We start from the raw sequence: 27,829 nt of genomic DNA on the forward strand, positions 1-27,829 counted from the left end.
TAATGATTATAAATCTGCTGAGGTTGTCCCAGTTTTCAGGTTATCTCATACATTCCTTCATTCCAGTATATTGGAACTGTTTGAAAGTCCTGTCTGTTAAAATGAGGCTAATTTGGTATACATGAGACACACTGATTGCCCCAGGCTGTATGTGTTTGAGAGCTACATTATGTTCTCATAAAGGTCTCCTACCTTGAAGGTAGAGATATGCATATGTATGGGATGCTGTCATTTGTGGCTTGAACCATCCGTTTGATTGGAAGATACCATCCTCTAACTTAAGTAGTGGTAGAAAGGATTTAAAAAAATGGCTCTTAGGCCAATTGGCTGGATATCTGGGGAGATTGTCAGGAAATTTGTTGGACAAGGTATGAAGTCTAAGAATATTTTCATCTTAAATTTTCAAACATTTAAAAGAAATCCAGCTTCTACCAAATATGCACATTCACATATACATAACTGTTGAATTTGACTAAGATAACCAAACTTGAAGAGAAATGTCATTGAGCGAAAAATTTCAGTAAACTGCCTATGCATTTAGAAATATGTGAGAGATGGGCTAAGTTCCCATATTTTTCCTTACAGAAATTTCTGAAATCTTAGTGCCTCCAGTTGTCCCCGCAATTTCAGTCAACAGTAAAGGAAGTTAGTAATGAAGGTCCATAGTCCTGCCAAATTATTAACCTCTTGGAAACAGTTAGGAGGCAGATCTGATCAAGCTGGCTAAAAATTGACTATAAATAAAGTTTACATATATAAGAAGTTGCCCTTAAGCCATACCACCATTTAGCTAACTCGATGGCAACAGGTTTTTGATTTCTCCAAATTACTGCTAGTCAAGATCCTTAAAAGAGAGATCAGGAGAATCATAGAATCATAAGGTTGGAGGAGTCCTTCTAATCCAACCCCCCAAAATGGGAATAGACTTTCCTGGGACTGAACCACTGTACAATGCAGAAAAAAAGGAAAGGAATATTGATACTGGGCATAGTCACCACATAGTGTTCAGAATGGATCCTGTGTTCATGAATGGGACCTAACGAAATCTGAAGGGCATTTTAGTTTCCAATGGTAGTTTAGCAAAATAACATGGATTCCCCACTATAGTAATCAAATATTGATTGAGACCAACTCAGTCCTTAGCCCTGCTATTACATCTCATTTAACTCATTTTTTAAACAAATATGCAACGCTTCATATTTGAAATATAATTTTGAAGATCAGGATTTTATTATTTTAATTATTGTATTTCAATTCAGCTGGGGTTATACAGAGAGCCATCTTGGAAATTATAGATGAGATTAGGGACGAATTTCCAAATCTATTGAGGCTGACACGTTCAAACCAGGTAATATTTCTTAATTACTGCATTTCCTTGCTATCTGAATGTTCAAACATTTCCATAAGGTGCTTTGTTACATTGTATTTACTTTCCTTTTTGCAAAGTCTCAGCTTACATTATAATGAAAAATTGACCGTATGACAATAAAAATATTCAGTTCACTAATACTGCATACTTACGTATGACATAATTTAACTTTCTTTTGTATGAGTAACCTTAAGTTACAGTGTCATATAAGAAATAAGTATGATTAAAAGCAACAAAAAGAATATTTTAATTATTCAGTGATGCAGGTATCCATGTTGTACCTATATCATACTAAAAATGTACATATACTAATTTATATTAGAATAAAGGTGATCTTGAATTTATCTCTGTCGCAGTGGCCAACTTGTAAAATAGTTTGCAGAAGAGATAGAAATGAGGGAAGTAGGTAATTGTCTCCTTACTCTCCCCTATCTCCTTGCAACATTTTTTATCAGTCATGTTGGTTTGGATGGTTGCTGCAACTATTTTGTTTTAACAGAACAGAATGGATGGGGTTTTTTTATTATTATGAACCTCCTGTGAAATAAAAGTCTTGGCAACTGTTGACCAATTTTCACTAAGCAATGATCATGCTGGCTCAAGATGAGAAGATCTATGCAAAAGTATGTGGCAGGGAATCAAGTTGGAGAATGAAGTTTTAGCAAATGACAATATTTACTGTATTTTACAACTGTGCAACACTGTTGTCAAATTGCTTTCATTTTCCTAAAACAATATGATAATGTAATAGCATACAACACTGAGTATAACAGGCACATTGTATTGAGCCACCAACATTGGGCCACCAGCTAGCCAACCAAACTTTAGGCTTAAACGTCTGCAAACTCTTTGATCACTTTATGGTTCAGTATGTTGTTCAAATCAAGAAACTGGTTTGGACAACCCACAGTTAGCTGTAGTTAGGCAGGTAACAAAAAGAGTTGCTCAATTGCAAGGGTGAAAGCTATAGTTACAAGTAGATACATTTTAGTCACGCCTTCCGTCTTGCTCTGAAGACCCTATTATTCCAGCAAGCTGGTCTGACGGGATAAAGGATTTTAAATTGGGTTTTGGTAGGGGTTTTAAAATGATTTTAGTTGGGTGTTTCAAATTCGGCCAATGATTGAATTATTTTAATTAAGTTTTAAAATTTTTGTTGTATATTGTTTTTACCATGGCTGTTCATTGCCCTGAGTCCTTTGGGAGAAGAGCGGTAAATAAATATAATAAACTAAACTAAACTAAACTAAACTAAAATATCTATTTTAACTTGTAAAGTTTAACTAATGATGTTAGTCATACAATGGAAGGATACAGCCCCATATAAAGAATATCATAACAATGTTTGTCCACCATAAAAGCATTGCCAAAACCCAAGTGCAGGAGAGATTGTAAATTTGGAGCTACCAGATCTGGGCCGCAAAGATCCACAGAATCACTAAATGTCAATAAAAATAAACTCCTAACTGAAGATATTGCCTAGTTGGGTAATGAAATGTCTGCAAGCAAACAACTAAGCTTAGAAAGTATCAGGAACTGCACAAACTCCTAACCCTTTGCTGCCATCTAGCCTTTTGCACCTCCGGTCTGGTATATCTACCCAATGACTTCTAAAATAAAATTGAAGTAATGCAGACATGTCAACATTTGAAGATCGTTAGTTTTCTTGAAAATAGGAGATTCATCTGAAGACTACAAATCTTTTGTTTTGGATATATCAGGATGTTTTTGTTTTAAAATTGTGATGTTGTGCTGACACTGAAGCAAGGGCTTTAGATATGACTTTTGCAAAAACTTCCTCTTACAGACTCCTTTGATTCCTCAGACATTTGTCTGCAAAACAGGTGAGCCTCAGAAGCAGTGTGCTGTGAGGGGGATTATACAAAAATCATCTCCTTCTCCTCCTCCTCCTCCTCTTCACAGAACAAGTCCTTCTTTCCATAGAATAGTCAGCCTATGCTGGAATGTAGTCTGGATTCCCACGAAGGAGGGGCTGCATTCCAGAGGACCAAGACACAACAAAATTTAAATAGTTTGATTGGGAGAAAGAGAGTAGAGATTGCTTCTCCTTAGAACTTCTCAGAGTATATCTGTAGTGATTTAAGTAGTTGCTTTAGTTTGGAAAAAAATCTGCCTATAGGCAGGGGTGAGCTTCAAAAATTTTAGCAAGGGGTTCTCTGCCCAGTTGCTGGGTGGGCGTGGCCATGGTGGGTGTGACCTAGTCAGCTTCCTGAGGCTTTCCTTGAGCCTCCAGGAGGGTGAAAACGGCCTCCTCAGGTTCCAGAGGCCCTCTAGATGACCTTCCCAAACTTCCGGTAGTCCTGTTTTTCGCCCTTCCCAAGCCTCCTGTGTGTGTCCTGCACTTCCCTGCATTCAAAACAGACCGCGTGGGGACTCCTGGGAGGGGAGGGGTGGGTGGGGCCAGCCAGATGTGGGATTTGGGGGTTCTACAAACTGCACAAAATCTTAGCTAGAGGTTCTCCCGAACCCCTGCGAACCCCCAGCAGTGAACCCCTGCCTATAAGTAAGGAACAATATTTCCCCAATAGAGGAAACTGCTTAGAAGTATCTCTGCTTGTCTTTATTGGGAGGGGGGAGGGGGGGCTGACATAGCCTGGATTCCACCATTTATATATATTAAAGGCAAATCAAACAACTTCTGAAAATGGCAAATCAAATCACTTCTGAAACTTCATGCAATTTGGTGACAAATTGCATGAAGTTGCCTAGGCAGTTGCCCGAGTCAAAACTGACTTGAAGGCATAAATAAATCAAGTTTCCAAATACATTTTAAATAGCATCTCATTCCTGCTTTTATTTTAAAAAACATATCAAAAATATTGTAATAACAAAAGATACTATTGGATAAGAGATTCCTTTCTATGCAACAATAATTGATATTTGAACAGCCTTTGGAAGACAAAAATTACTATTTTACAACAGTAAATTGTTGTACTGTTACAGTACATTGGTGTTGAAGCATTCTCTAGCAATAGGTTGAAATTTGGAAGATGAAGAGTAGCATTTTCTAATATTTTACCTTTTGATTCTCATTTTGAAGGCAAGGAGAAGGTTTAACGTAACTAACAAGAAAGGTCTGGTCTCAATTTTTCTACATGTTGGAGCTTACTAATGTTGGATTTTGAAAATAATCAGTCCCATAGATTGGCAAGAAGATGGGAAGAACAATCCAAGATTTCTAACTTTCAGATCTAGAATCCTTTCTCATGTTTCTCAAGGGAACACTGTATTATCATATGTCCTCAAAAATGCTGGGATTGTAGCCACACATCATTTAAATCCCCCCTCCCCAAGCTCTTATATACGAAGCAAGGTTGAGTAGAAATATTTGAGAAAAGTTTATGCATTACACTTATAATTGCTATAAAAGAAAATTGGAAGTCACTTTTTTATAATTTTTTTTCCTTTTTAAAAATTTCTGCACCTTTGTCTTTGCTCTTTTTCTTTCTTTCATTTCTTCCCTTCTTCGTTCTAAATATTAGTTCTTGTTTGATTTTATTCTATATTAAAAAAATTAATTAAAAATATTTTTAAAAATACTCCCAATTTTTTTTAAAGAAAACCTTTCAGGCAGTGCACTCATCAAATTTATTGAAAGGTGGAACTGATTTATGAATCCCTAGAACATGAATTATTAATATGATTTCAATAGATATGCTTGGCTTGCATACACTGCTTTAATTTTTTAATGGTTTATATTATATTTTTATTCAGAGACAAAAAGATTTATACTTTTATGAATGTATAATTTGTACCTGTACTTTCACATCATTTTTAACAGTTTCACGTGCATTACTAGATTCACAATCTGAAGAGCCACTCACCTTTCTGGAGGACTGGACATACAACTTGGTATATTCAATTAGATCCTCAATTTAAAAGTGGGCCAGAACAATTTTTTTCTTAATTATTATTTTTCTTCCCTGAGCTACCATCTGTATCCCTCTTCTGTTTTGTTTTTTAATTAGTTCAATGGTGACCTGTTTCATCATACTTGCTGCCAGCAGAGGCTGCAGGGATTCACCTCAGCTCCCAAGTAGCCCAAATGGATAAGCACAGCACTGATACCTGAGTTTACACAATAGATCAAATAAATTATTTTACTAAATAAATAAGAGATTCAACATTCCACCAGCAATCTAACCTTCAAAAAAAAAAATGATCCTATGAAAAAAGTGGGTAGTTTGTGGGGGGGGATGTAAATGAAGTGGCAAGTTTCAAACCTGCTACTTGCACAAGTTTGTTGGCCAAACCATGAACTGCCCCCCCACCCCCAAATGCTGAATTTGTTTTTCCCTGGTGAGAAGTAACCTATTTATAACACAAGGTGGTAAATTGCAACCTTTTTATTCTGTACAGCGCAAAGAGTTGTGCTCTTGGGACTAAATCACAATTTAGCGTAGCTTTTATGCACCTTTGGAAAACAAAGGCACATGATCATTAGCAAGCAATAGGCAATGAGGGACAAAGTATTCACAGCCCTGCTAGAGAATGGCCCTCCCAGAAGTGGATTCATTACTAAAATATTATAGCCCTTGTCCTTCTGTTCCTAACTGATAAGGCTGGTAATTAAGTATGCAAACTAATTTATATGTGACAGCCAGGATAGGGGAAGTTAACTCTGACTCAATTGCTGGCTTCGTACAAATATCATGATAAGGTATCACATAGTCTTCCAGGAATTTTAGGGCAAGGCTGTGATAAGAGGCCCAAAGAGAAAACGTCTAAGGGCAGAAGTGAGTAAAATGAAGGCTTTTGGGTTTTGTTTTTTTTAACAAACTGGAGTTTCTCTGGCTAAAACTAGCTAGATCAGTCCCACATGCAGGATAAGACATGCAAGCAGGCTAACCACTATGCTGTTGAAGCAGAAGTATAGCAATATAGGCAGCAGAGTCAAGACACTCTCCTGGAAAAGGACGAGAAAAGAAGTTTTACTTTAAAGCAGGTTGTCCTGAGTGCATATGACCCTTATTTGTTTCTAAAAATGAAGTATAAGTAATACATCCAGGCAAAGGTTTTTTCTTTGACGAAGTATTACCTTACAGCATAAGCATAAGCGAGAGCTATATTCGTAATCAGATCTGACGTGACACAGAGAACCAGGCCAGGGGTGGGTTGTACTTACCTTTGCTACTGGTTTGCAACAGGGCCATGCACATGCGCAGAAGCTTCCTGATGATGTCGGGGTCGGTGGGCAGAGCAACTCACCAGTTTTACTACCGGTTCTTGTGAACTGGTCCGAACCGGGGGCAACCTACGACTGAACCAGGTTTTGTGAACTTGTCCCCTTTACAGAAGTCAATGGTTCAGTGGTTCAGTGTAATAAACCAGGTTCCTTCTGAGCAGGGTTCAGCAGCCCAAGATGAAATGGGCCTGGTGGCTCAGCAGACTAAAAGCATTGTAATTAACACCAGCTGTCTGCAATTACTGTAAGTTCGAATCTCACCAGGCTCAAGGTTGACTCAGCCTTCCATCCTTTCTAAGGTAGGTTAAATGAGGACCCAGTTTGTGGGGGCAATAAGCAGACTTTGTATAAATATACAAAAGTATGAAGGCTATTGCTTTAACGCATTGTAAGCTGCCCTGAGTCTCCGGAGAAGGGCGGCATATAAATCAAATTTTTAAAAAAATGGCTATGGAAAACAAAGACCAACAGGAAGGGACTGTTCCTACCACAATAAATATTACCCGATCAGAGTGGAGGCTTCTGCTTTCAAAGCCGCCAAGTGCAGTGGATAAATCAATTGTTATCCCTTCTTCTGTCAGGAAGATACCTTTTGAGACAATGCAGTCTAGGGGTGAGTTTAGGAAGAGATTCTATATTACAGTCCTCTAGAAAGTTGAGTGGCTCATGTTTGCACTAGCACAACAGGAAGTGTGGATTTGTCCCCAGGCTTCCAACTGTATATTATTTATATATAGATGGGGAATAAAATGTTAACAGGCAATCCTTTGTAAAAAATTTAAGCAAACATGGCCCTTTTCATCCCACATTTCCAGTTCCAGTTCCCCCTCTCTACTCTATTGCCAACTATTCTCCATGGATGTTTTACTGTTTATTTTTTAGCATTGACCACTCCCTCCCAAACAACAAAATTTGGTGTATCTGTTTTTCTAAAATGTGCTGACATTTCCCTCCTGGTTTTCAGTGGATGAACATGGGGTACACTTCTGAACTGCACTAATAATCTTGACAGCATTTAGTGGATGAACAATAAATAAATTCATGCTTAGTCTGCAACCTCTTATTTAATACAGTTTATTCTGCTTTTCAGTGGTAATCCTACATAAAAAGGGTAACAAGATTACTAGAAATGGTGATCCTATTCAATTGAAATAATAACTGACATTATAAATAGAATAAAGCTTTTTGGAATTGTAATATTAGAATATAATAATTAGAATGTAATATTAGAAATATAAAGTACTTCTTTATAAGCAGACTGTTTTAGTACCAAATTTTATTGTTTTGAATTGAATTGTTATTATTATATCTTTATACAGTATCTTTATCCTCCCTCTTAGGGTGTGGGTGTGTGTATGTAAATATAGTCAACACATAGGCATGTAACTGCATGTTAACTATCTTTCATACAACAAATTGACTATTTTTGTTCTAAATCTAAAAGCTTTTTTATTTCTGTTTCAGGAGACAGATCATAGGGTGCAGAAATCTGAGTCAGTTATCACCAGGGCATTCTATTCAGCTCATGGAGCGATCATTATGAATGGGCTAACTACACTATCACGGTCTTCAAACTCAATTGCAAAAGTCTTACAGCCACAGCTTGCTAGAAAATTAACAGAGCTAAATATTTTATCACGACGCCTTTTGAGAACATCAAATACTCCCAAACAGCCTTTGTATAGGATGAAAGTAGGTAAATTCAGCTATCCCTCACAACTTCTTAAATAAGTTCTGTTCTGAAAGTGCTAAGCAACAGTTTAGCCCTAAAGATTAAGTTTAGCATGTGTCAACCCAGCCAGTGGTTGGATTCAAATAATTTAACAACCGGTTCTCTGCCCTAATGATTTCTTCCAACAACCAGTTCACCAAACTGCTCAGAAAGTTAACAACTAGTTCTCCCGAAGTGGTGCGAGCTGGCTGAATCCCACCACTGAACCCAGCCCTTACAGTTTATAAATCATCTTTTACGACCTAGATTGCCATGACAGACTCTGAGTTAAGTAGACCTATATTTTTAAAAAATTGCTTTCATCTCAAAATTATATGGGGGACAGATATCTTGCCCCAATTTAGTTACTTCATCACTACATTCACACAATGCAGGCAATCCTTGCTTAATGACAACTGGGACCAGCAACCACCATTGCTAAGTGACATATTTGTTACATTAAATATCATGTGACCATGCTGCAATTAATATCACTCTGGCGGCCATCATTAAGCAAATAATATATGGTCATTAGGGGAGACATCATATAACTGCGACTTGTGATTTTATCGCCAGCTTCTCCATTAACTCTGTTTCTCAGAAATCAGCTGTGAAGTGCAAAAATGACAACCGTGTGACTGCGGGGTGCTGCGATAATCATAAGTGCAAGTTACTTTTTCAGTGCGGTCGTAATTTAGAAGAGTCATTAAACAGGACAATTGTTAAGCAAGGACTATGGCATGCTAAACCCCTGATTGCTAATTAATGGCCTACTGACTTGAATTCACTTGGTATATAAGCTGAACAACTTGCTAAATCACTAAAAAATGATTCCCAGTGAATCAGTTAACTGCATTGTCTTAGTCAGATAAAACTCCAAGTCTATTTTCTCCTGGCTCTATCCATCTTTATTTCTCTACTAGGAAGAGAAAAAAAATAGATGAAAGAGTTGCACCATGTCCTTTAATTAGTAATATCAGGAATTCAGTATGGAAGCCCCCTTGATATAAAAAAAAGCTTCATATGTTGTCTAACAGTTTGTTACACTATTAAGGAATAATAGCTTAATTCTTCTACTGAAAACTGTGGGATTTAAAATTGAAATGATCACACCCACTATATTATAAAATGGATGAATGATTTTTTTTCTCTCTGTTTTCTCTCTTCAGGACAAGAAAATCTTCTTTTATGATATCATTTCCTACCCAGCAAAGGCTGCCCTTACCAGCTTAATGTGTGCTTCTTATGCAGCACTAATTTTTCTGGTGGGTTAATAAACAAATGTTACTCCAGCTTTTCTCATACAAAATAGCATCTTATTCTCAACAAGTAAACTCATAATCAATAATTATAGAATCTTAGCAATTGACCTCATATCTCATTTACCAATGAGAAAAAAAAATAAGTTCAAACATCACATTAAGCCACAAAATGGTTTGGTTATAACTTAGATGTGTTTAGTGAACTGTGAATAGTAAGCCTCACTTTATGACTAATGTGTTTGGCAAATACAACCAACTATAGACTATCACACATGCCATGATTATACTATAAACCATGATTACAAATGTCTTAGCTTGATGAAGGAAATGTCAGGAGCAAAAAATCAGGGCCATATGTTAAATTGCAGTACAGAAGATTTATTTCTCAAGCCTGTAAATGAGAATCTAGTCAATTAGCGTTCAACACTAAATCGGCACCAGATAAAGGTCAACGGATTCAAGAGGCATTGGATTTAGACCTTTGTGGGACTGTAACAACTTTAGACTGATAACTTGCTTAACTCTGTCCCCAGCTCTATCTGCTTTTCTATAAGAACCCAGCCAATATACTTGTAGCTTTTATGTCTTGTCCTAACAATGGGTAAGAATGAATAAAACAGTTATAGCAGTATGTCTTAAGAAATGTTAAGATACAGCCCAAACTTCTTTCAAGGTTCTGGTTGCAGTAATAAATATTAATTTCATTTTTTAAATTTTTCATATTATATTATTACATTTATACTCTGCTCCATGTGGGTTACAAAGGCAGCTTTTAAAATATAAAATGTGGCAGCCAAATTTTAATTAAAATTAAATCAATTAAAATCAAGAGTTAAAACTTGGGTGAAAAAAAATCATTGATTTAACACTAGAACTGACCAAGAATAGAATTGTTTGCAGATTATTACCAATTTATATTACAGTCATTAAAATAACACAGAACAATAATTTGATTCGAATAATATATCAACTTTCTAACAATTACACTGAAGGTAGCTAACATCAGAACAAAACAAATGAATAGGTTCACACAACAGTACTACAGCCTAAACTAAGTTGGTTTATCTGATCCAGAATTTCAGCTAGTCCTGGATTTGACTGATCCCCTAGTATATAAATTTCCCTGGTGATTCTACAAAGAAGTGGAGGCTATAACAACCACAAAAATAGAGTTGTTCCATCTATTCAACTTTTTCATTCCTTCTTGTTGTAGGCTTGAAGAAGGAAAAAGAGGATGAGGGAGGCAAAACCACCATTATCCTCATCAATAATGCCTCTAAACTTGATCAGGCCACTGCATTTTTTAAATGCATGTTTTGAGCTGTGAATGGAAAAAGAAGGAAGTGACAGCCAAATGGTTACCACAGGTGATGGTAATCTGGTATAAATCAAAAAAGTCAAGGTGGCAGCCACAACCACATAATTAAAGACTATCCTTTTTTCAAGATGCACATCACCCATTTTGATGCTGTGACTCCCCCTTGTTCAAGGGGGAACAGTTTCAGTTCAGTTGAGTTTTCAGTTCTATGGCACCCGATCACCAGGCTAGAGATAGATGTCAACCTCCCCTACTTATTTCTGTCATAGCTTTACCTTTCCAGCGATTTATTATTTTGCTGTAATTAATGCCCAGTGTCACCTTATGGGAGAGATGAGCAGCATATAAATTTAATAAATAAAATTAATACAGTCCAGACAGTACTAAAACTACAGGGCAACACACTCTCCTTAAATTAAGAAAAAATGTACTATGTCAGATTCTCTAAAGTTAATTAAACAAAAGTATATCTTTCTATGTGAACAGGCAGTCTCCATTAACAAATTGCTGGCAAAAATAAAAGGCATCATTCAAACAGAAGACACTTCTAGGGAAAGCAGCAGTGAAGATGTGGATGAAAATGGATTTTCCAAAGCCCCTGAAGCAACTTCCCCACTTCCACAAGACTCTTCAATATTTCCTATTAAAGCACCACAAAATAGTGGAAGCATCCATACTCTACTTGCAGCAATGGATCAAGAAAGCGAACAATAACGGTTCTTTTTACATAAAAATAGGCCCAGCTTTGACTTTTCAGCCTACATCCACATTGTTTTATTAAATACACAAATATATGAACATGATTCTCATTTTCCATTCAAGAAATGCCAAGTTTTTATATGCTTTGAAGCTACACAAAGCATACGGAAGATACATTTTGCAAAGGCAGAACTCCAAATGAAGCATCTTTTTCCAAGCTGATAATAAAGCCAATGCAACTTTTGTGAGCCCTGGCTTGACTGCTTTAGAAGCTGCCTGATGGAGGAAAAAAAAACTGATTTATGAATAAATGACCTGTTAGGTCGCAGATAAAAGTTTTATCTCAAAACAGAGAAAATATTAAATAAAAAGGTACATTAAAAATTGAAAAAATAATCACATTACTTGGGCAAGAAAAATTGACTTTAAAATGTTTTTATAACATCCATGGATTAGTCAGAAAACAAAAACCAAGTTAAAGTTAAAAAGTGGAGTATTTATAACAAGTTGATCATTAGAAAACCATTTGGGAAATGCTGATGTTTCTTTTAGTTGACCCTTGTCCAGAAAGCTCGTAATTTCAGGGGTTTTTTTGCCTCTTAACTCTTCTACTATGCATATACATTTTTCTCACAGGCTCATTTTAAAAACAACTATACTTTTAAAAAAAAAGAATTCCATAACTTACCATTCCAAAGAGCAGGCATTTGGTCCGGTTTTGATTCTCTCCCTTCAGAAATCTTATTTGCCAGACAACTAACAACATACTGTGTGGAAGGCATGTTGCTCTGAAAAAGCCCCTCCTACACAACAGTGTGTGCCAAGTTGTGCCAAAGCTACTGTGTAAAGAGGTCTTTGTTACTCACAACCTTTCTAATGGACAAATTCCGACCATTAGAAGAAAAGGGCTCTGTTTGCAGCAAGAGGAGAAAGAGAAGTCTTGTTTGCAAAAATCCCAGTCCTGATTAAGCGTTACAGATACCATGTGACAGCTCCTTTAACCAGGCCCATGAACTCCATTTCCCACAGGGTCTGTTCCCGAATCCACCAGATGTTTAGTGCTGGCGCCACAGTCAATTCCTCTACCCAGCCTGGTCAGGGTTTTAACACATGTAAACGACTGGTTGGTTAGAGAGCAAATAGGGCATGGTACATACACCAACCAGAAAATCCTTACAAAAAGGCTCCAATGTGTTCCCAGTGAACTGTTTAGTGGAAAGTTTGTACTGTAAATAGTTTGTTACATCTTAATAGTGTATTCAAATCTAGCACTGAAGCTCAAAGCATGTTTACTTTGCTGTACATAAATAACTGAAATAACTAGTTAATTTTGGTAGTCATTAAAAGACCTGAGGCATAGTAGCAAATTATAACCCATCAAAATATAAATTAGCACTAAAATGTCTGTTTAAAATGGTACTTACAGTTAAAAACACACAGCAACAAAATACATACACAGGTATCTTGGAGAAAAGAAGTAGGATTCAAGAGAGTCAGCTTGAACAAATACAGGGACAAGTTTGGATTAGAATATATTCTCTCCTGGATACTGGAAGATTTCTTCTCATAACTTCCTCCCAGACAGCTGAGATTCAAAACAAGAAAAGCCTCCAAAATTGTCTGCTTCAAGTAGCAGGGAAATGTGTTTGCACAGGAATTCAGCTACTGATCTGCTTGGTTTACCATACTAGTGATAGAAAGGATTGCTAAAGCCTACAGATCTACTGTGTGTATGTGTCCTAATCCCTCGAAGCTCATTTTCCTAGATGGGCCTGTAAAGAGTTCCTGGATAATGCAAATAATCTGTTTGACTTGCATTAAGCAGACTTGGGGACATGGTGGCTCAGTGGCTAAGACACTGAGCTTGTTGATCGAAAGGTTGGCAGTTCAGCGGTTCGAATCCCTAGTGCTGCATAACGGGGTGAGCTCCCATTACTTGTCCCAGCTTCTGCCAACCTAGCAGTTCAAAAGCACGTACAAAATGCAAGTAGAAAAATAGGGACCACCTTTGGTGGGAAGGTAACAGTGTTCCGTGCGCCTTTGGCATTTAGTCATGCTGGCCACATGACCACGGAGACGTCTTTGGACAGCGCTGGCTCTTTGGCTTTGAAACGGAGATGAGCACCGTCCCCTAGAGTCAGGAATGGCTAGCACATATGTGTGAGGGGAACCTTTACCTTTACCTTTAAGCAGATTTTTGTGACCTGCCTGCCTTACACTAAGAGGAATTATACTGCAAAATAATTGGTGTATTACAAGCCATTACAGCAAGAGTCAATATGTACCATGCATACAAGATAAAGGATGAGAGTCTCACAACAAAAATTATTTCTTTATTTAATGATCCCTAATACACAGCATGGAAAAATAGCATCTCCATTTATTTACACTGATAATGCTTTTAAATACATTTTTCATACAATGTTTACACAAGAATTCCATTGCAAGGAAAATCTGTTTTGGGGAAAATAAACATTGTAATTTTTAAGCTTCAGGTGAGCTAGTATTGTCATCCTTGTGTTAGGAGTATTTCTGTAACCCCAAATAAAAGCAGAAGGCAATGTATCCAGCCTGGCCAGAATGAAGGGTCAACAAAATTTCAGGACTGTGATGGAAGAGGTACGAGGGTAGCTCATTTCCCTTTGAAAAGACCCCACGTCTTGCAAAACTGGGAAACACATAGAGAATAATTTGAAGATCAGTATCTCAGATACATTACTTAGAAATGCTTCTGTTTTCAAAGACACTTCCACAAGAGAGTTAGAGAATAAAGTTTTAAACCTTTTAAACCAGGTTGAAGAATCAATGGCAGGCATCAAATTCACTGGGAAACATGCTAGCATTAGCAATTGTTTAAAATGATAGTACCAGGCTCTAGCATCCACAAAGACCAAGCCTATATCTAAACAAAAAGCAGCATTTGTAATACATTATGGGACTGGAAGAGTACCTCTAATAAGTTTAAGTTGAATTTTTTCAAGGATGCAAAGCTTTCTAAAAGTACAGACCTGGCCATTGTAGAAAAGCTGGGAGGCAACCTTGAATATAAAGCCGTTTTGGGGATATAATATTGTGAGTTCTCTCCAAATGGAAAACAAAACTCAGAATATTTTTTTTTTATTATTAAAGAGTTTTACAAGACAAAAAAAACATTTTTACAAGAAAAACATAAACCATTTGCCATCTTTCCATATGTGGATTGTACAATCACATTTGCAAATTAACAACCTCTTTAGAAAAAAAAACAGTTACGTAAATTCAAAGAGCCTCTCCAGATTCCTTACACATATTTTCCCTTCCCTCCTCCCCACTCCTCCCCCAACCCTCCCCCCCCGACTTCCCAGAGCAAATATAGGATATAGCATCTAACAAACATATATATATAAAGAAAACTTTAACTCCCCTTGTTCATATCTAAATATAACTATTTAAACCAATTATTATTTAAAAGTAATCGATCCAACTTCTTTCTTATCCGTTCTTCAATAATAAGCATTCCAGCATTACACAATCAGAACCCGGTTACAATTAACCATCACATCTCCAACCCTTACATATATTAACACATTAGCAAAATATTTTAAGCAATCTCAAATAAAATATATTGTAAAAAACCTTATTTTCACTTTTTGCCCCACAAACTTATATTAATTCTACCAGGAAACATTCCTTGCTTAATAACTTTATACAAACTTATTCATCTTGTTCCCTACAAATCCATTACATATAATCAAATAACATCTTCACTATTTAAAGTCTATAAAAATATTATAAAAATCTTCCCTCAACCCTTGCACCATTTCCCATAAGTTTATATAGATTCTTCAACAAAACATTCCTTGACATATAACTTTAGTATTAATATGCTTCGAGACAATGGTAAAGGTTTGGTCAGTAATCCATAATACAAACATAACATTATTTAATATAACTTTTCTAGACAAATCATATCCCTAAATATAAGTAAATCATTCATTTTCACTATAGTATAACTTTTCAAAACAAATCATATCCCTAAATGCAGGTATACTCATTCATTTTCACTATTACTATCCTCCCCCAACAAAAAGATTGTAATTTTTCCATCTCCATTTTTTTCTAACTTTTTTGCAAATTTTCTTTTTCAGTCTTATTCCTCCACCTTCATCTTGTTCTCTTCACAAAATAATTTCTCTCAGTGAACACATCTCCCTAACTGCAATTAAGAATCCATTTTTGTAAAATTTTTTGTAAAAAAATTGTAAAGTTCCACTTCGAATCTTCTTTGTTATATTAGGAATCCCAACACCGCCTGACAATTTTCCAATTGACTGCAACAAAGCCTTTGGGGAAATCTCACTCAGTATTTCCTGATTACTCTTCTTCAAGCTTCTCAGCCTTTCCTTCTTAATTTGAGAACAATCCATTCCATTTCCCGGAGGCACATTAAACTGAATTTCTTTCACCTCTTCATTCAGCAATTCACTGTTATTTAGCAACTGAAATTCCGATACAATATCGTCGCTTGACTCCTTGTTTCAAACTTGAATAAAATCCTTTTTAAAAAGTTCTTCAATTTTCTCCACTATCACAGAGGTAAATGATTCTAATATTTCTTTAAAGAGATCCCCAATCAATATTTGTGTCTTTAATGATGTTTGTAATAGTGATCCTTCAAGACTTTCAACAAAGACAGCCATTTCTCTTTTTCTTTTTCTCCAACCACCTTGAACAATGCTGGATGTTAACAGCTTTAATGAGAGTTAAGTTTCAGTTTCACGCCCTATTAAGCACCATTTTTCCTTCCTTCAGTCAACTTCCAAAAGTAATGATTTAAGCATGAAATTAAGGGCTTGTTACTTGCAATTGTCTGCTCTCCTGTCTTCACTCCATCTGTGTAGATAAACAACTTAAATCTCAATAAAGATTGCAGAGACAGTCGCGACGTTTTTTTCTGCTTAAAGCAGAAGTGCCCTGGATCTCGGAGTTTCACCGGATTTCCTGGGGAGCTCTCACTCTCCTAGCCCCCAAAGCTATTTCAGGGGCTTTCGGGGAGCTCTACCCCCATCCGATTGTTCTCCTTTCCCTCTTCTCCCGAGGGAAAGGTTTTCCAGCCGTCAGACAGCTGATTTGCGCTGTCAGAACGGCTAACAAGATCTCAGGGCTGGCGCTCCAAAAAGACCGTCCGGCAACGTCGGCGGTGCTGGCGGAAGTCTCTAAACTCAGAATAATTGAGGAGCTACACTGAACAACACTTGCCAGTTATCAAAAAGTTCTCTCAGGATATTAAAATCGGGGGGGGGGCACTCCAAAGTATTTGCAAGGGTATACCTACTTGATAGTATTGTCCTTAATTTTCTTATGAATATGATGATAATGTCACACAAACACTATGAATTAAATTTTCTGAACCTATTTTACAAGTTTTTCCTCTAAGCAGAAAGTGACAACGCCCTCAGTTCTCTTCTCACTACTGAGAGATGTCACAATCAGATCTCCTCTGCACATAAAAAAGCTAGGACCAACTAATAAGGGGAGGTGACAAATGAGAGAAGACCCTTGCTTATTAACATGTAAGTCAAAAAATAATAACTGCCTCACTCTCTCTAAGCAGGGACTGTCCCCAGATCATTGTCGTCAGCCATTCAGTTGTGTCTGTCCCTTGGCCACTCTATGGATCAGCACTCTTCATGCCCCTCTGTCTCTCACACAGATCCGCCATGGTCATTCCAGCCCCAGGAGGAGGATCTAATTCTCAAAGTAATGTTGGAGTGCAGGAATTAAATGAAAAGAAGCAACATTTCATCTATTAAGATTTACTTCGTTTTTCTCACATCCTCTCCCTAGGAATTAGCCCAAAGGCTTTGGGCTGGAAAGAGTATTTCTCAGTTAAACAGTGGTTGACCAGATGGTGGTTAAGACTTGATTAGTCCACTCTAAACTGTGCCTTCTCCTCAACTAAGATGTCTTCACTTGCAGCCTGGTTCAAAAGTTGTAAGTACATTTAATATTTAGCTTGCTGGCTGATGGGTCAAAAATGGCAGCATAAACTAGTTTCTTGTTTCCATAGGATTGGATAACAATGACATAACTCCACTCAGAAGGAAAACATGCTGAGCTGTTTATTGGAGTGAATAGGACAACCAAGCCTAACTCACCAGTCCTTGTTCTCCCTTAATGAATCAAGGGGGGGGGGGCGGAATAACATCTCCTTCCATGTCTATTATGGGTTTTAGTTGTGATCTGAGTGTGGGACATAGGAGGCTGCCAGGAAGAACATTTGAAAAGTTAAGTCCCAACTGGATTATTTTGTTTTGAAAATATTCTGGAAATAATTCTCCCAAGATCCTGCAGATTTTGGACAAAAAACTCTATCACTGAGGGAGTGTTACGAAGGAAATGTGTCACAAGGAATCAGAATGCCTTTTCGATAACAAGACCAGAATGTATACAGGTAGTCCTTGACTTGCCACAGATCATTTAGTGACTATTCGAAGTTACAGCACTGAAAAAAGTGATTTATGACCGTTTTTCACACTGATGAGCATTTCAACATCCCCATAGTCACGTGTTTTACATTCGGATGTTTGGCAGCTGGTTCATATTTTTGACGGTTGCAGCGTCCCGGGGTCATAAGATCACTTTTTGCAACCTTCTAACAAGCAAAGTCAATGGAGAAGCCAGATTCACTTAACAGTTGTTTTACTAACCTCACAACTGCAGTGATTCACTTAACAACTGTGACAAGAAAGGTTGTAAAATGGGGCAAAACTCACTTAACAAATGTCTCACTTAGCAACAGAAATGTTGAGCTCAATTGTAGTTGTAAGAGGCCTACCTATATTCAACAGTTTTTTTCATTCAAGTTCCTATGAAGCAAAATGTTATTTAAAAATGTTATTTTTCTGCACTTTTTTCTGCTTTTTTTTTTTTTAATTTGATTTATATGCCGCCCTTCTCCGGAGACTCAGGGCAGCTTACAATGCGTTAAGCTTTGTATTTTTAAGCATAGTAGTCAGACTCTTTATACTCCAATAAATCTGAAAGAGTCACATAAACATTTCCGTTGTCCACGGTGACTCTGTGAGTCCTTTGTTTTACTCCTTTTGATTTCCACTTGGGTACTGCAGATGGTTCTTTGGGATTTATTGCTTGATACAACCCTTCACCTGTATTCAGAGTTATTTTATACTTATGAAAAGGACAAATAATGCATGGTTGTCCATTGATGTCCTAGAGACACAAGGTAAAAACAAAAATGTTTTTCATTACCTTATAAACAGTAGAAATAGACACATATATTGTCTACCTACAAATTGTCTCTGATCATTTAGTTAATTGTATTTGCAATGTCCCCACCCTTTGATGCTTTCATTTATATGAAAGTATTGGTTACTGCATTAGCTATCATATTAAGTGGGTATTGTGTTTACCTACCTCTATTTCACCAAGATCTAAGGGACCTCCTGCATCTATTAAAAGATAAAAATATATTAGAGCTATTAGTTATGGTGGTTGTACCCTACTTCTAGTTTCAGAACTATTATAACTCTGAGTACAAATGGCTGGGGAACATAAACAGGTGTGGGATACAGCATGCATTCCCTGCTTATGAGCTTCCCAACCGCATCTTGCTATCCAAGAAAGATACAGGACTAAAGAATATGTGCATTAACCCAACAAGGGACTTGCTTTGTTCTCACTGAATGTAGTTACTTACTAGCTATATTAAAGTATAGCCTCTACAAGCTTCAATACACATCATTTTTAAGTTCTTACGGTAACAGCGGCAATCCAGAGCATAAAAGTGTTCACCATGGTAGAAAATAACAACTTGTCTGCCGTGGACAATGGCTGTTTTTCTCTGGCGCTTTTTAATATCATCTTCTCTACCAACATAAATTGGACTAGACACGTCCTTCCTTTTAGATGGTTTGACCATACTGCTTTCATTAATATCCTGCAAGAAGAAGAATTACATTAAAAATTAACATGAAAATAAAAACAATTGACCTGAGGGGAAAATCCAACAGTGCACCATAAGAAATCTGCTCTCTTCTTCCTCATAAGGTGTTCCAGTTCTTGCTGAAAATCTTTTTGGAGGGTCTCCCGACATATTGTAGCAGATTTTGAGAAACCGTTTTGGGCTACAGGGAAGCAGTGGAGAACTTTCCTATCTTTTGAGATGTTCCCTTGCAAAGTAAATTGAGTTGGATGCCATCATCAGTAAATTCACTTTAAAGCAGACCTGTAAACATGTGATCCACCAGTCCTTTTAGATGGAATCACAAGGGTGACCCAAGTTTCCTCCTCATGTGAAACTGCAGAAAACAAAGGAATCAAGTCTTTGGCAGTCAGCCACACTGGTCAGCTGTCTTTAGCTGAAAAGCAGAGATGGCCACAAATTCTGCAGATAAGATTTATATGTCCATAAATCTATCATGAAACAGAACCGAAAGAAAATAAAATAAGCATTATTCATCCAAGAGTAGTGGTGGTTTTAAAATTGTTTTAAGGTATCTCATCCTGATCCATCTGGTGAGTCCCTGAATGTAATTAATTTATTGAACCAGTTCAGTGCCAACATGCAGTCATCTAAAGAAGAGTTCTTGAAGGAAGTGAATATTCTGAATGTCCCCTTTGCGCCAAATGGGCAAAGTTAGCACAAAATCCACCTGGAATCAGTCCCCACTAACCAAAGATCTTCTGCCAGAAACTTTAACCTACACTCACCAGCACATATAACCCAGTTTCTATGAAACAGTGCTGCTAGGGTGCATATCAAAAGGCAGAAAGAAACCAAAGTGCTCGCAAGGAAGAATGCTAGAGAAAGACAGGCTCAATGTAGCCAGATGGCTGTGGAACCAGACCAAATATAATGGGCATCAACTCAGAAACAACAGGATATTGATAGGCTACCGCGTAAAGTTCTCCATCTGAGAGTAATTCAATGCTCTAACAATGTATTATTTACCATATGCTTTAAGTCTTGCTAGAAGATATGCGCCTAATCACAAGCATTCTTAAGAGGATACTGAAAGAATTACAACAGGCCCCATTAAAAATAAATTGTTGAAAACATTTTTTTTGTGTAATTCAGGAATGGGGCTTAGCCCATCCATCAATAAATGCTGATCAACATTTATGGCATTTGAAGCAAAAATAGGTTTATTAAGAAATATATCAAGATAAAGCCTCACTTGTCTAAATTACACGTTCAAGAGAGGAAAATAGACATAGTGGGTGTCTAGTTCTCTTTGTCTTTTAGTACAGAAACTCAATTAGCCAGATCAAGTCTGTTCTTAGATGGTAACTGACAGTTACCGGCAAAAAATAAACCTGCTGGACTATCTGACCTTTTTTTTTTTTTTTTGCCAGCAAGAAAAGAATTGCTTTTGTGGCATCTGAATATGTGTAATGACATCTCTGCTCAAGCTCCATTGTATAATAATGTCACAACCCAAGTAAGTAGAGGAAGGGGCCCTGTGCACCAACGTTACTATGGAGTGGAGTTTGCCAGAACTTGTCCTGCTTTCCTGCAGATAATCCTAAAAGCTGTATTCCAAACCGAAAAAGATAAATTTGTAGGTGCCTGAGAGTCCTCTTAAATACTCCTCTATTTCAGTCAATCTACATTAAATCGTTACTAATAGGGTTGTGTAATACAAGAGGTCATGGTTTGCAAATGATGTTACCTGAGTCAATTTAACAAAGCCAAACTGCATTATTGCTTTGTTATGCATGTGTGTAAACCCTGTTCTTCAGAAAACACATCCTGCAGGAAAAAACTTCAAAAGTTGAAAAGGACTGCTATTTTTTTTTCCAAACTAAAATTACAGTTATAAATTGGATGCAGTAGAAATACCTATGGACAAACACATGAAAGGGCTTACATTTTATTAGCAAACAGAAGAGGGGGGAAGCAATGCCTTATCTGGCAAAGAAGAAACTGAACAGAAGCAGGAGTTAGCTGGGAAAATGAAGATTTCTATTAGAAAGAACAGACCAGGGTGGATTTGATTTAAATCAAGTCGATTTAAATCACGATTTAAATCATGATTTAAATCACTAGTAAAAAGGCTTGATTTAAATCGACTCAATTTAAATCATAATTTTTAAAGGGCAACTGTCATCTCTGTATTGTACTCCTCCTTTGACCTGCTGTTGACTCACCGACAGTCCCAATATTGCAGAATATGCAGCCTCATGCTACATTTATTTATTTATTATTTATTTACTAATCCAATTTATATGCCGCCCTTCTCCATAGACTCAGGGCGGCTTACAATGCATTATAGCAATAGCCTGCATACTTTTTTGTATATACCTGCTTATTAGGGCTTTCGCCCCCCACAAGCGGTGTTGTTCTATACAAAGTTGGCTTATTGCCCCCGCAATCCGGGTCCTCAATTTACCTACTTCGAAAGGATGGAAGGCTGAGTCAACCTTGAGCCTGGTGAGATTTGAACTTGCACCAATTGCAGGCAGCTAGCAGCTAAGTGCTAGCACTTAACAGCACTTTAGTTCGCTGCACCACCGAGGCTCTTGTAATAACTAAGCTCCATTTCATGCTGAATAAACTAAGTTATTAATGTATCTTAAATAGAAAACTATCTTTAGATATTTACTCCAAAAGCATTTTATTAAAATAAATTTGATAAAAATAAAAACAAATCCGATCTAAATTTTTAAAAATCCAATTTTTTAATTTTTTTTAAAAAAAATCATTGATTTTTATCCACCCTGAAACAAAGGACTGTAAGCAGTTTACGTATTTTGTTATACTAAATAAACAATACACATAGTCCTTAACTTACAACCACAATGGAACTTCAAAATTTCTGTTTCACTTAACGAGACATTTGTTAAGTGAGTTTTGCCCCATTTTACAGTATTTCTTGCCACAATTGTTAAATGAATCATTGCAGTTGATAAGTTAGTTATCTGGTTGTTAAGTGAATCTAGCTTCCCCATTAACTTTGCTTGTCAGAAGGTCACAAAAGGGGATCACTTGACCTTGGGACACAGCAACGGTCATAAGTATGAACCAGTTGCCAAGCATCTGAATTTGGATCACATGATCATGGGGATGCTTCAAAGGTCATAACTGTGAAAAATGGTCATAAATTACTTCTTTCAGTGTCGTTGTAACTTTAAACGGTCACTAAATGAACTGTTGTAAGTCAAGGACTACCTGTACTATTTATGTTTTATAAAAATGGCATTTTATAAAGAATTAACACTAGTCAATAAACCAATGTTTCTAAGACTTAATCCAAGCGAAGCGAACAGGGTTTTTACACAATAAGAGAACAATCGCAATAGCGTTTTCTTAATGTGAGCTTCAGCAAATAAAATACAATGCCACACACCAATTAGTCACACACAGTGGACTGGAACCTGATTATCCATATTAGTTGGTAAACAGACCAATAAATCACATTATAGATAACTGAGAGGATTGCAACTACAGGGAGCAGCAATCAGACTCTGCCAATGTCTAGAAAAAATCCTATTTGATATTTAGCTTGCATTTACCAATCCTCATTCTTCCTGTGAGTCAGCCTTCCTACTGCCAAACAGCCTCTTAAAAAGAGAAACAAGCAAAATGGTATGTGATGTACTATGAAGGAACTGGCTGAAAGTAAAGCTACTGGCACAGCATTAACAGCTGCAGCAGACTCAGAATACAAAGATGTGAAATCTAAGGGGAGGAAGTGGGGGAGAAAAAAGGAATCTTTAATAGCTGGCAGCTTCTCTGCTAGGGCCTTTGGGCTCTTTTATGATCCAGTGTTGTTCCAAACTAGCTCTCACCACGCTGCTATGGTTATGGAGAGTTATGAACTCTCCCTTTGATGATGGTTGTGGGTATGGAACGTTATTAACTCTCTCCATCAAATAGGCAATAGGCATTGTGTCAACTTCAAAACGGTTCAGGCCTGAGGCAGCCATCTTTCCGTTTCTCAGATTACCACACTGTGTGTGTGTGGGGGGGGGAGTCTGGAATGTCAGCCCAGATGACAACAACCGACCACCTTGTGGGAACCAAGGTCATCTCAACAGGTGCTGGCCAAAGACTGAGGGGAGTTGCCAAGGAGATGCCAGAACACCTAATTGGACAATGTGACCTGTGACCATGAGGGAGAGAATTATCTTTTCTTTAATTATACTGAAACCGTGGGAAATATTTAGAAATGACGTACTCAATAAAACAGACCTTTGAGAAAGCTGAAAGTCTCAAGAGTGCTGAATGGTTTGGGTTCATTACTCGGAACCTTGACACATTGCTCACTTACACCTTCGTATGTTTATATCTGCGTTTTTAATGAATCTGCTACTTAATAGTTTAAAAAAATCTATCCTGCTTTAAAACAGAAAATCAATCAATCAATCAATCAATCAATCAATCCTTATACATATCTTCTTGATAGATAGGTAGTCCTTGACAGTGGTGAAATGTAAAATTTGTTACTACCGGTTCTGTGAGCTTGCGTTGGTGGGGGGGGGTAATATGACCAAGTGGGCGTGGCCAACTTTTTTTTTTTTTTTACTTTTAAAACCATTTTTTCTACAACCTCTTCGGCTGAAGAGGTTGTAAAAAAAATGCTTTTAAAAGCCTCTGACGATCCCAGCTGACTTGCCTGATCGGCAGAGGCTTTTTTTCCTTTTAAAAATATTTTTTCTATAACCTCTTCGGCCAAAAAGGTTGTAGAAAAAATGCTTTTAAAAGCCTCTGATGATCCCAACTGAGCGTCACGATCATCAGAGGTTTTTTTTTTTACTTTTAAAAGCATTTTTTCAGCCGAAGAGGTTATAGAAAAAATGCTTAAAAAAAAAAAGCCTCTGATGATTGTGTGGCTCAGCTGGGCATGGGGGGAGGGGCAGGGATTTTTGCTACTGGTTCTCTGAACCACCCGCCTCCATCGCTACCGGATCAGGCGATCCAGTCCAAACTGGGAGCATTTCACCCCTGGTCCTTGACTTATGACTGGTCATTTAATGACTGTTTAAATCATGATGCCTCAGAAAGGGTACTTTAGGGCCCTTAAACCATGTTTGGCTGTTGTAAAACATCGCACCACCTCCACTGTGGTCACATGACTACATTTTGGGCACTTGGCAACTGGCTCACATTTACAACCAGTTGCAGCATCTCACAGTTACGTGATTGTGATCTGCAATGTTTTTTTGCCGATTTTCAGATTTTTTTTCATTTAGGAAAATAGATTCACTGTACGCCTCATAAGTTGCTTAATGACTGCCATAAAAATGCTTGAAAAACCAGGTCTGGTCTTGACTTATGACTGCAGCAATTTATGAACACGACGACTTATGAGCAAAATTACGTTCAGGACTACCTGTACATCTATCCTGATAGTATTCCTTGCTTTAGATAATGGAAGTACAGGTAATCCTCAATTTACAACACTTCATTTAGTGCCTGTTCAAAGTTACAACGGCACTTTAAAAAGTGAGTTATAACCATTTTTCACACTTACGACCATTAGAGCATCCTTGTGGTCATGTGATCAAAATTCAGAAGCCTGGCAACTGACTCATAATTGACATTTGCAGTGTCCTGGGGTCATGTGATCATCTTTTGTGACCCTCCGACAAGTAAAGACAATAGAGAAGCCAGATTCACTTAACAAACGTGTTACTAATTTAACAACTACAGTGATTCACTTAACAACTCTGGCAAGAATGGTTGTAAAATAAGGTGTAACAACTGTCTCACTTAGCAACCAAAAACTGGGGCTCAAATGCGGTTTGTAGTTAAGGACTACTTGTACTTGCAATGTAATGTTGAAACCCCAGAATTTATTTTTTTTATTAGATTTTTATCCTGCCTTTGTTACTTTATAGGTAACTCAAGGCAGAAAACATATATAATACTCGCTTCCTCCTCCTATTTTTCCCAAAACCACAACCCTGTGAGGTGAGTTGGGCTGAGAGTGAGTGACTGGCCCAAAATCAATCACTTTCACGCCTAGAACAGGACTAGAAGTCACAGACTCTTCACAACAAGGCAGATTTCTGATGTAGTCTCTTATTGAAGCTTGCATTATGGATGTTAGCATCAGGAGGCTTTCTCAAATTATGGAGATTGGCATAATTACCCTCCAGTTACCTTTTTATATTTGGGCAAAATATTGGAGAGTGTAGTAGTTTATAAACTCTAAGCAGTATTCTTCATCTTTTGATTTTTTTTTTATTATTCAGTGTTTGACTTCATTTTTAGGCAGAAATAGCTTTAATTTCCATGTTGGATGAATTACAGTAAAAGATAGTAGGAAAATGCTCATTTGGCACTGCAGTTTTCATTCTTATATAAGTGTTAGAGGTGTGTGTGAGAGAGAGGGGGAGAGTGGGAGAGGGAGAAGGGAGAGAGAGACACAGAGAGAGAGAGACAGAGAGACAGAGAGAGGGAGAGACGGAGGGAGGGAGAGAGAGAGAGATGGAGGGAGGGAGAGGGAGAGAAAACAAGCATCTTTAACTCACTTTTGACTCCTGGCATTGTCTGGACTAATCCATGCAACCATCTTTGAAATGGTTTGCCATTGCCTTCTTCTTAGAGCTGAGAGAGAGTGACTGGCCTAAGGTCACCCAACCCATGTGGATTTAGTGTTTAAGCAGACCTCAGTCTCCCAGCTTCTAATCCAGCACCTTTAACTACTACATCAAATCGGCTCTCTGCTACTCATATGCCTGCTTGTAAAAGTGATAGATTGGCAAGATACTTTTCAGCATTGATTCGCTCCTAGTGGAACTGCTTCAGTTGATCTCTCTTAAACCTGGATCCAAATATTCATCTTGACTTATAAGTGAATTATAATTCTCTTGTTATACAGGGCTGTTACTTTTTAATTTTATAATTACTTTTGTATTTATTTATGGCATACTGTCTTAAAAAGTACCTTAAAAGGTACTCTATAAATATGCCACATTCAAAATAAAGCAGCAACGTGAGCTTACACTTGCTACTATTTATTCAAAATAAACTCTCCTTCAAGTTTGACTCCTAGTTACCTAGGTAAAGTATCTGTGCAGTTTTCTAGATGACAGTTTTGAAATAGCTTGCTACTCCCTTCTTTGGGGATTGCTTTCAACTTCCCAATCTGCAATTCTTTACAGGAATCCCATCTATATTAAATATGCTTTACTTCTGCTACTCACACTATTATTATTAAGTGCCTGAGTCAAATGTTGGCAACTGCCTGGACAAGAGCCTGCAGTTTTCTAAGCAATTTTAGAAGTGATTTGCCATTGCCTGCTTTCTAGGACTGAGAGAAAGTGACTGGGCCAAGGTTACCCAGCTTCCTTTATACCTAAGGCAGGACAAGAACTCACATTCTCCTGGTTTCTAGCCTGATGCCTTAACCTCTATACCAAATTGGCTGTCAAAGCTCATTATTTTAGGTTTAATTTATAACTGGGTTGAATTGCAGATGTAGCTAGAAGTGGAGCTAGAAGAAACACTTCTTCGAATATGTAGTAACACTTCAATTCCTCTGTTCTCTAAATATTCCAGTCTGGAAATAAATAACTATGTATGTGCTACACAACTATATAAATAGTTGTGTAGCACATACATAGTTATTTATTTCCAGACTGTTAAATTATGATTCTATCAAGCACTGGAGTATGAAATCCGGGCTGCAAACACCTGGACAATTCAAACGAAGGGGAACCAAGGCTTTCTATTCGGCTTAAGTTTGGCGTAGTGGTCGGAATGATTTTTGCACCCCAGGAAGCGTAGATGTAATTGGATTTCAACTCAAAATACAGAAGTATCCCAAGATTTGGAGAATAGTAGTCTAAGGAAGGCTGACCGTGAGATGTCACACAGAGCTATTACTTAAAACTCCTGTGATGGGACCAAACATAGGTAGGGGGTTGTATCCCCCTACCTCGGTCTGCCTCGCCACATGCTGCTTACTCCCATCACCCGATCTTCGCCACCCACAAGGGGGCGATCGATGCGGACGTTCTTGCCGCATCCAGCCTGAGCTTATCCACGGTTGCAAAAGCACAACGCCCAGCCCAGCAGCCTTCGCGCTCCAGAAGACCACAAGGCGCTGCGTTCAGCCCTTTCCTCCTATTCGCTCTTCTCTTTCACGTGTTCTTCTTACGGGGAGGGGGAGAGAGAAAGAGAAAGAGAGAGAGAAAAGACTTTTACTTAAAGGAAGACCAACCTGTTCCATTTCGCCCGTCGAAAGGGATGCCATTCAAATCTGGCTGCAAGTCCTACGCTGCAAGATGATGTCCCTGAGTTGGGTTGGTG

General features: G+C 37.6%; 2 protein-coding genes across 3 annotated transcripts; one reads left to right on the forward strand and one right to left on the reverse strand.

Annotated features, from left to right (window-relative positions):
- The first annotated feature begins 307 nt into the window (after positions 1 to 307).
- Positions 308 to 11,580, forward strand: SPATA9 (spermatogenesis associated 9). Its single transcript, XM_070935750.1, has 5 exons — positions 308 to 368; positions 1,260 to 1,348; positions 8,040 to 8,267; positions 9,456 to 9,551; positions 11,353 to 11,580. The coding sequence occupies exons 1-5, from the start codon at positions 308 to 310 to the stop codon at positions 11,578 to 11,580; spliced, it is 702 nt and encodes a 233-aa protein (XP_070791851.1).
- A 6,165-nt stretch (positions 11,581 to 17,745) lies between these two features.
- Positions 17,746 to 27,829, reverse strand: RFESD (Rieske Fe-S domain containing). Of its 2 annotated transcripts, none has more exons than XM_070938778.1 (4): positions 27,741 to 27,829; positions 19,360 to 19,504; positions 18,982 to 19,016; positions 17,746 to 18,777 (listed from the first exon to the last, which is right to left on the reverse strand). In XM_070938778.1, exons 1-4 carry the CDS (start codon positions 27,771 to 27,773, stop codon positions 18,547 to 18,549), a joined length of 444 nt encoding a protein of 147 aa, XP_070794879.1. In that variant the 5' UTR covers positions 27,774 to 27,829; the 3' UTR covers positions 17,746 to 18,546. The 2 variants fall into 2 exon arrangements, with proteins under 2 accessions (XP_070794879.1, XP_070794877.1); XM_070938776.1 differs by having other exon boundaries at positions 19,324 to 19,504.

This window comes from Pituophis catenifer, unplaced genomic scaffold (assembly GCF_029215685.1).
Source record: "Pituophis catenifer annectens isolate HBS135680 unplaced genomic scaffold, rPitCat1.0.hap2 SCAF_2, whole genome shotgun sequence".
Taxonomy (NCBI): Eukaryota; Metazoa; Chordata; class Lepidosauria; order Squamata; family Colubridae; genus Pituophis; species Pituophis catenifer.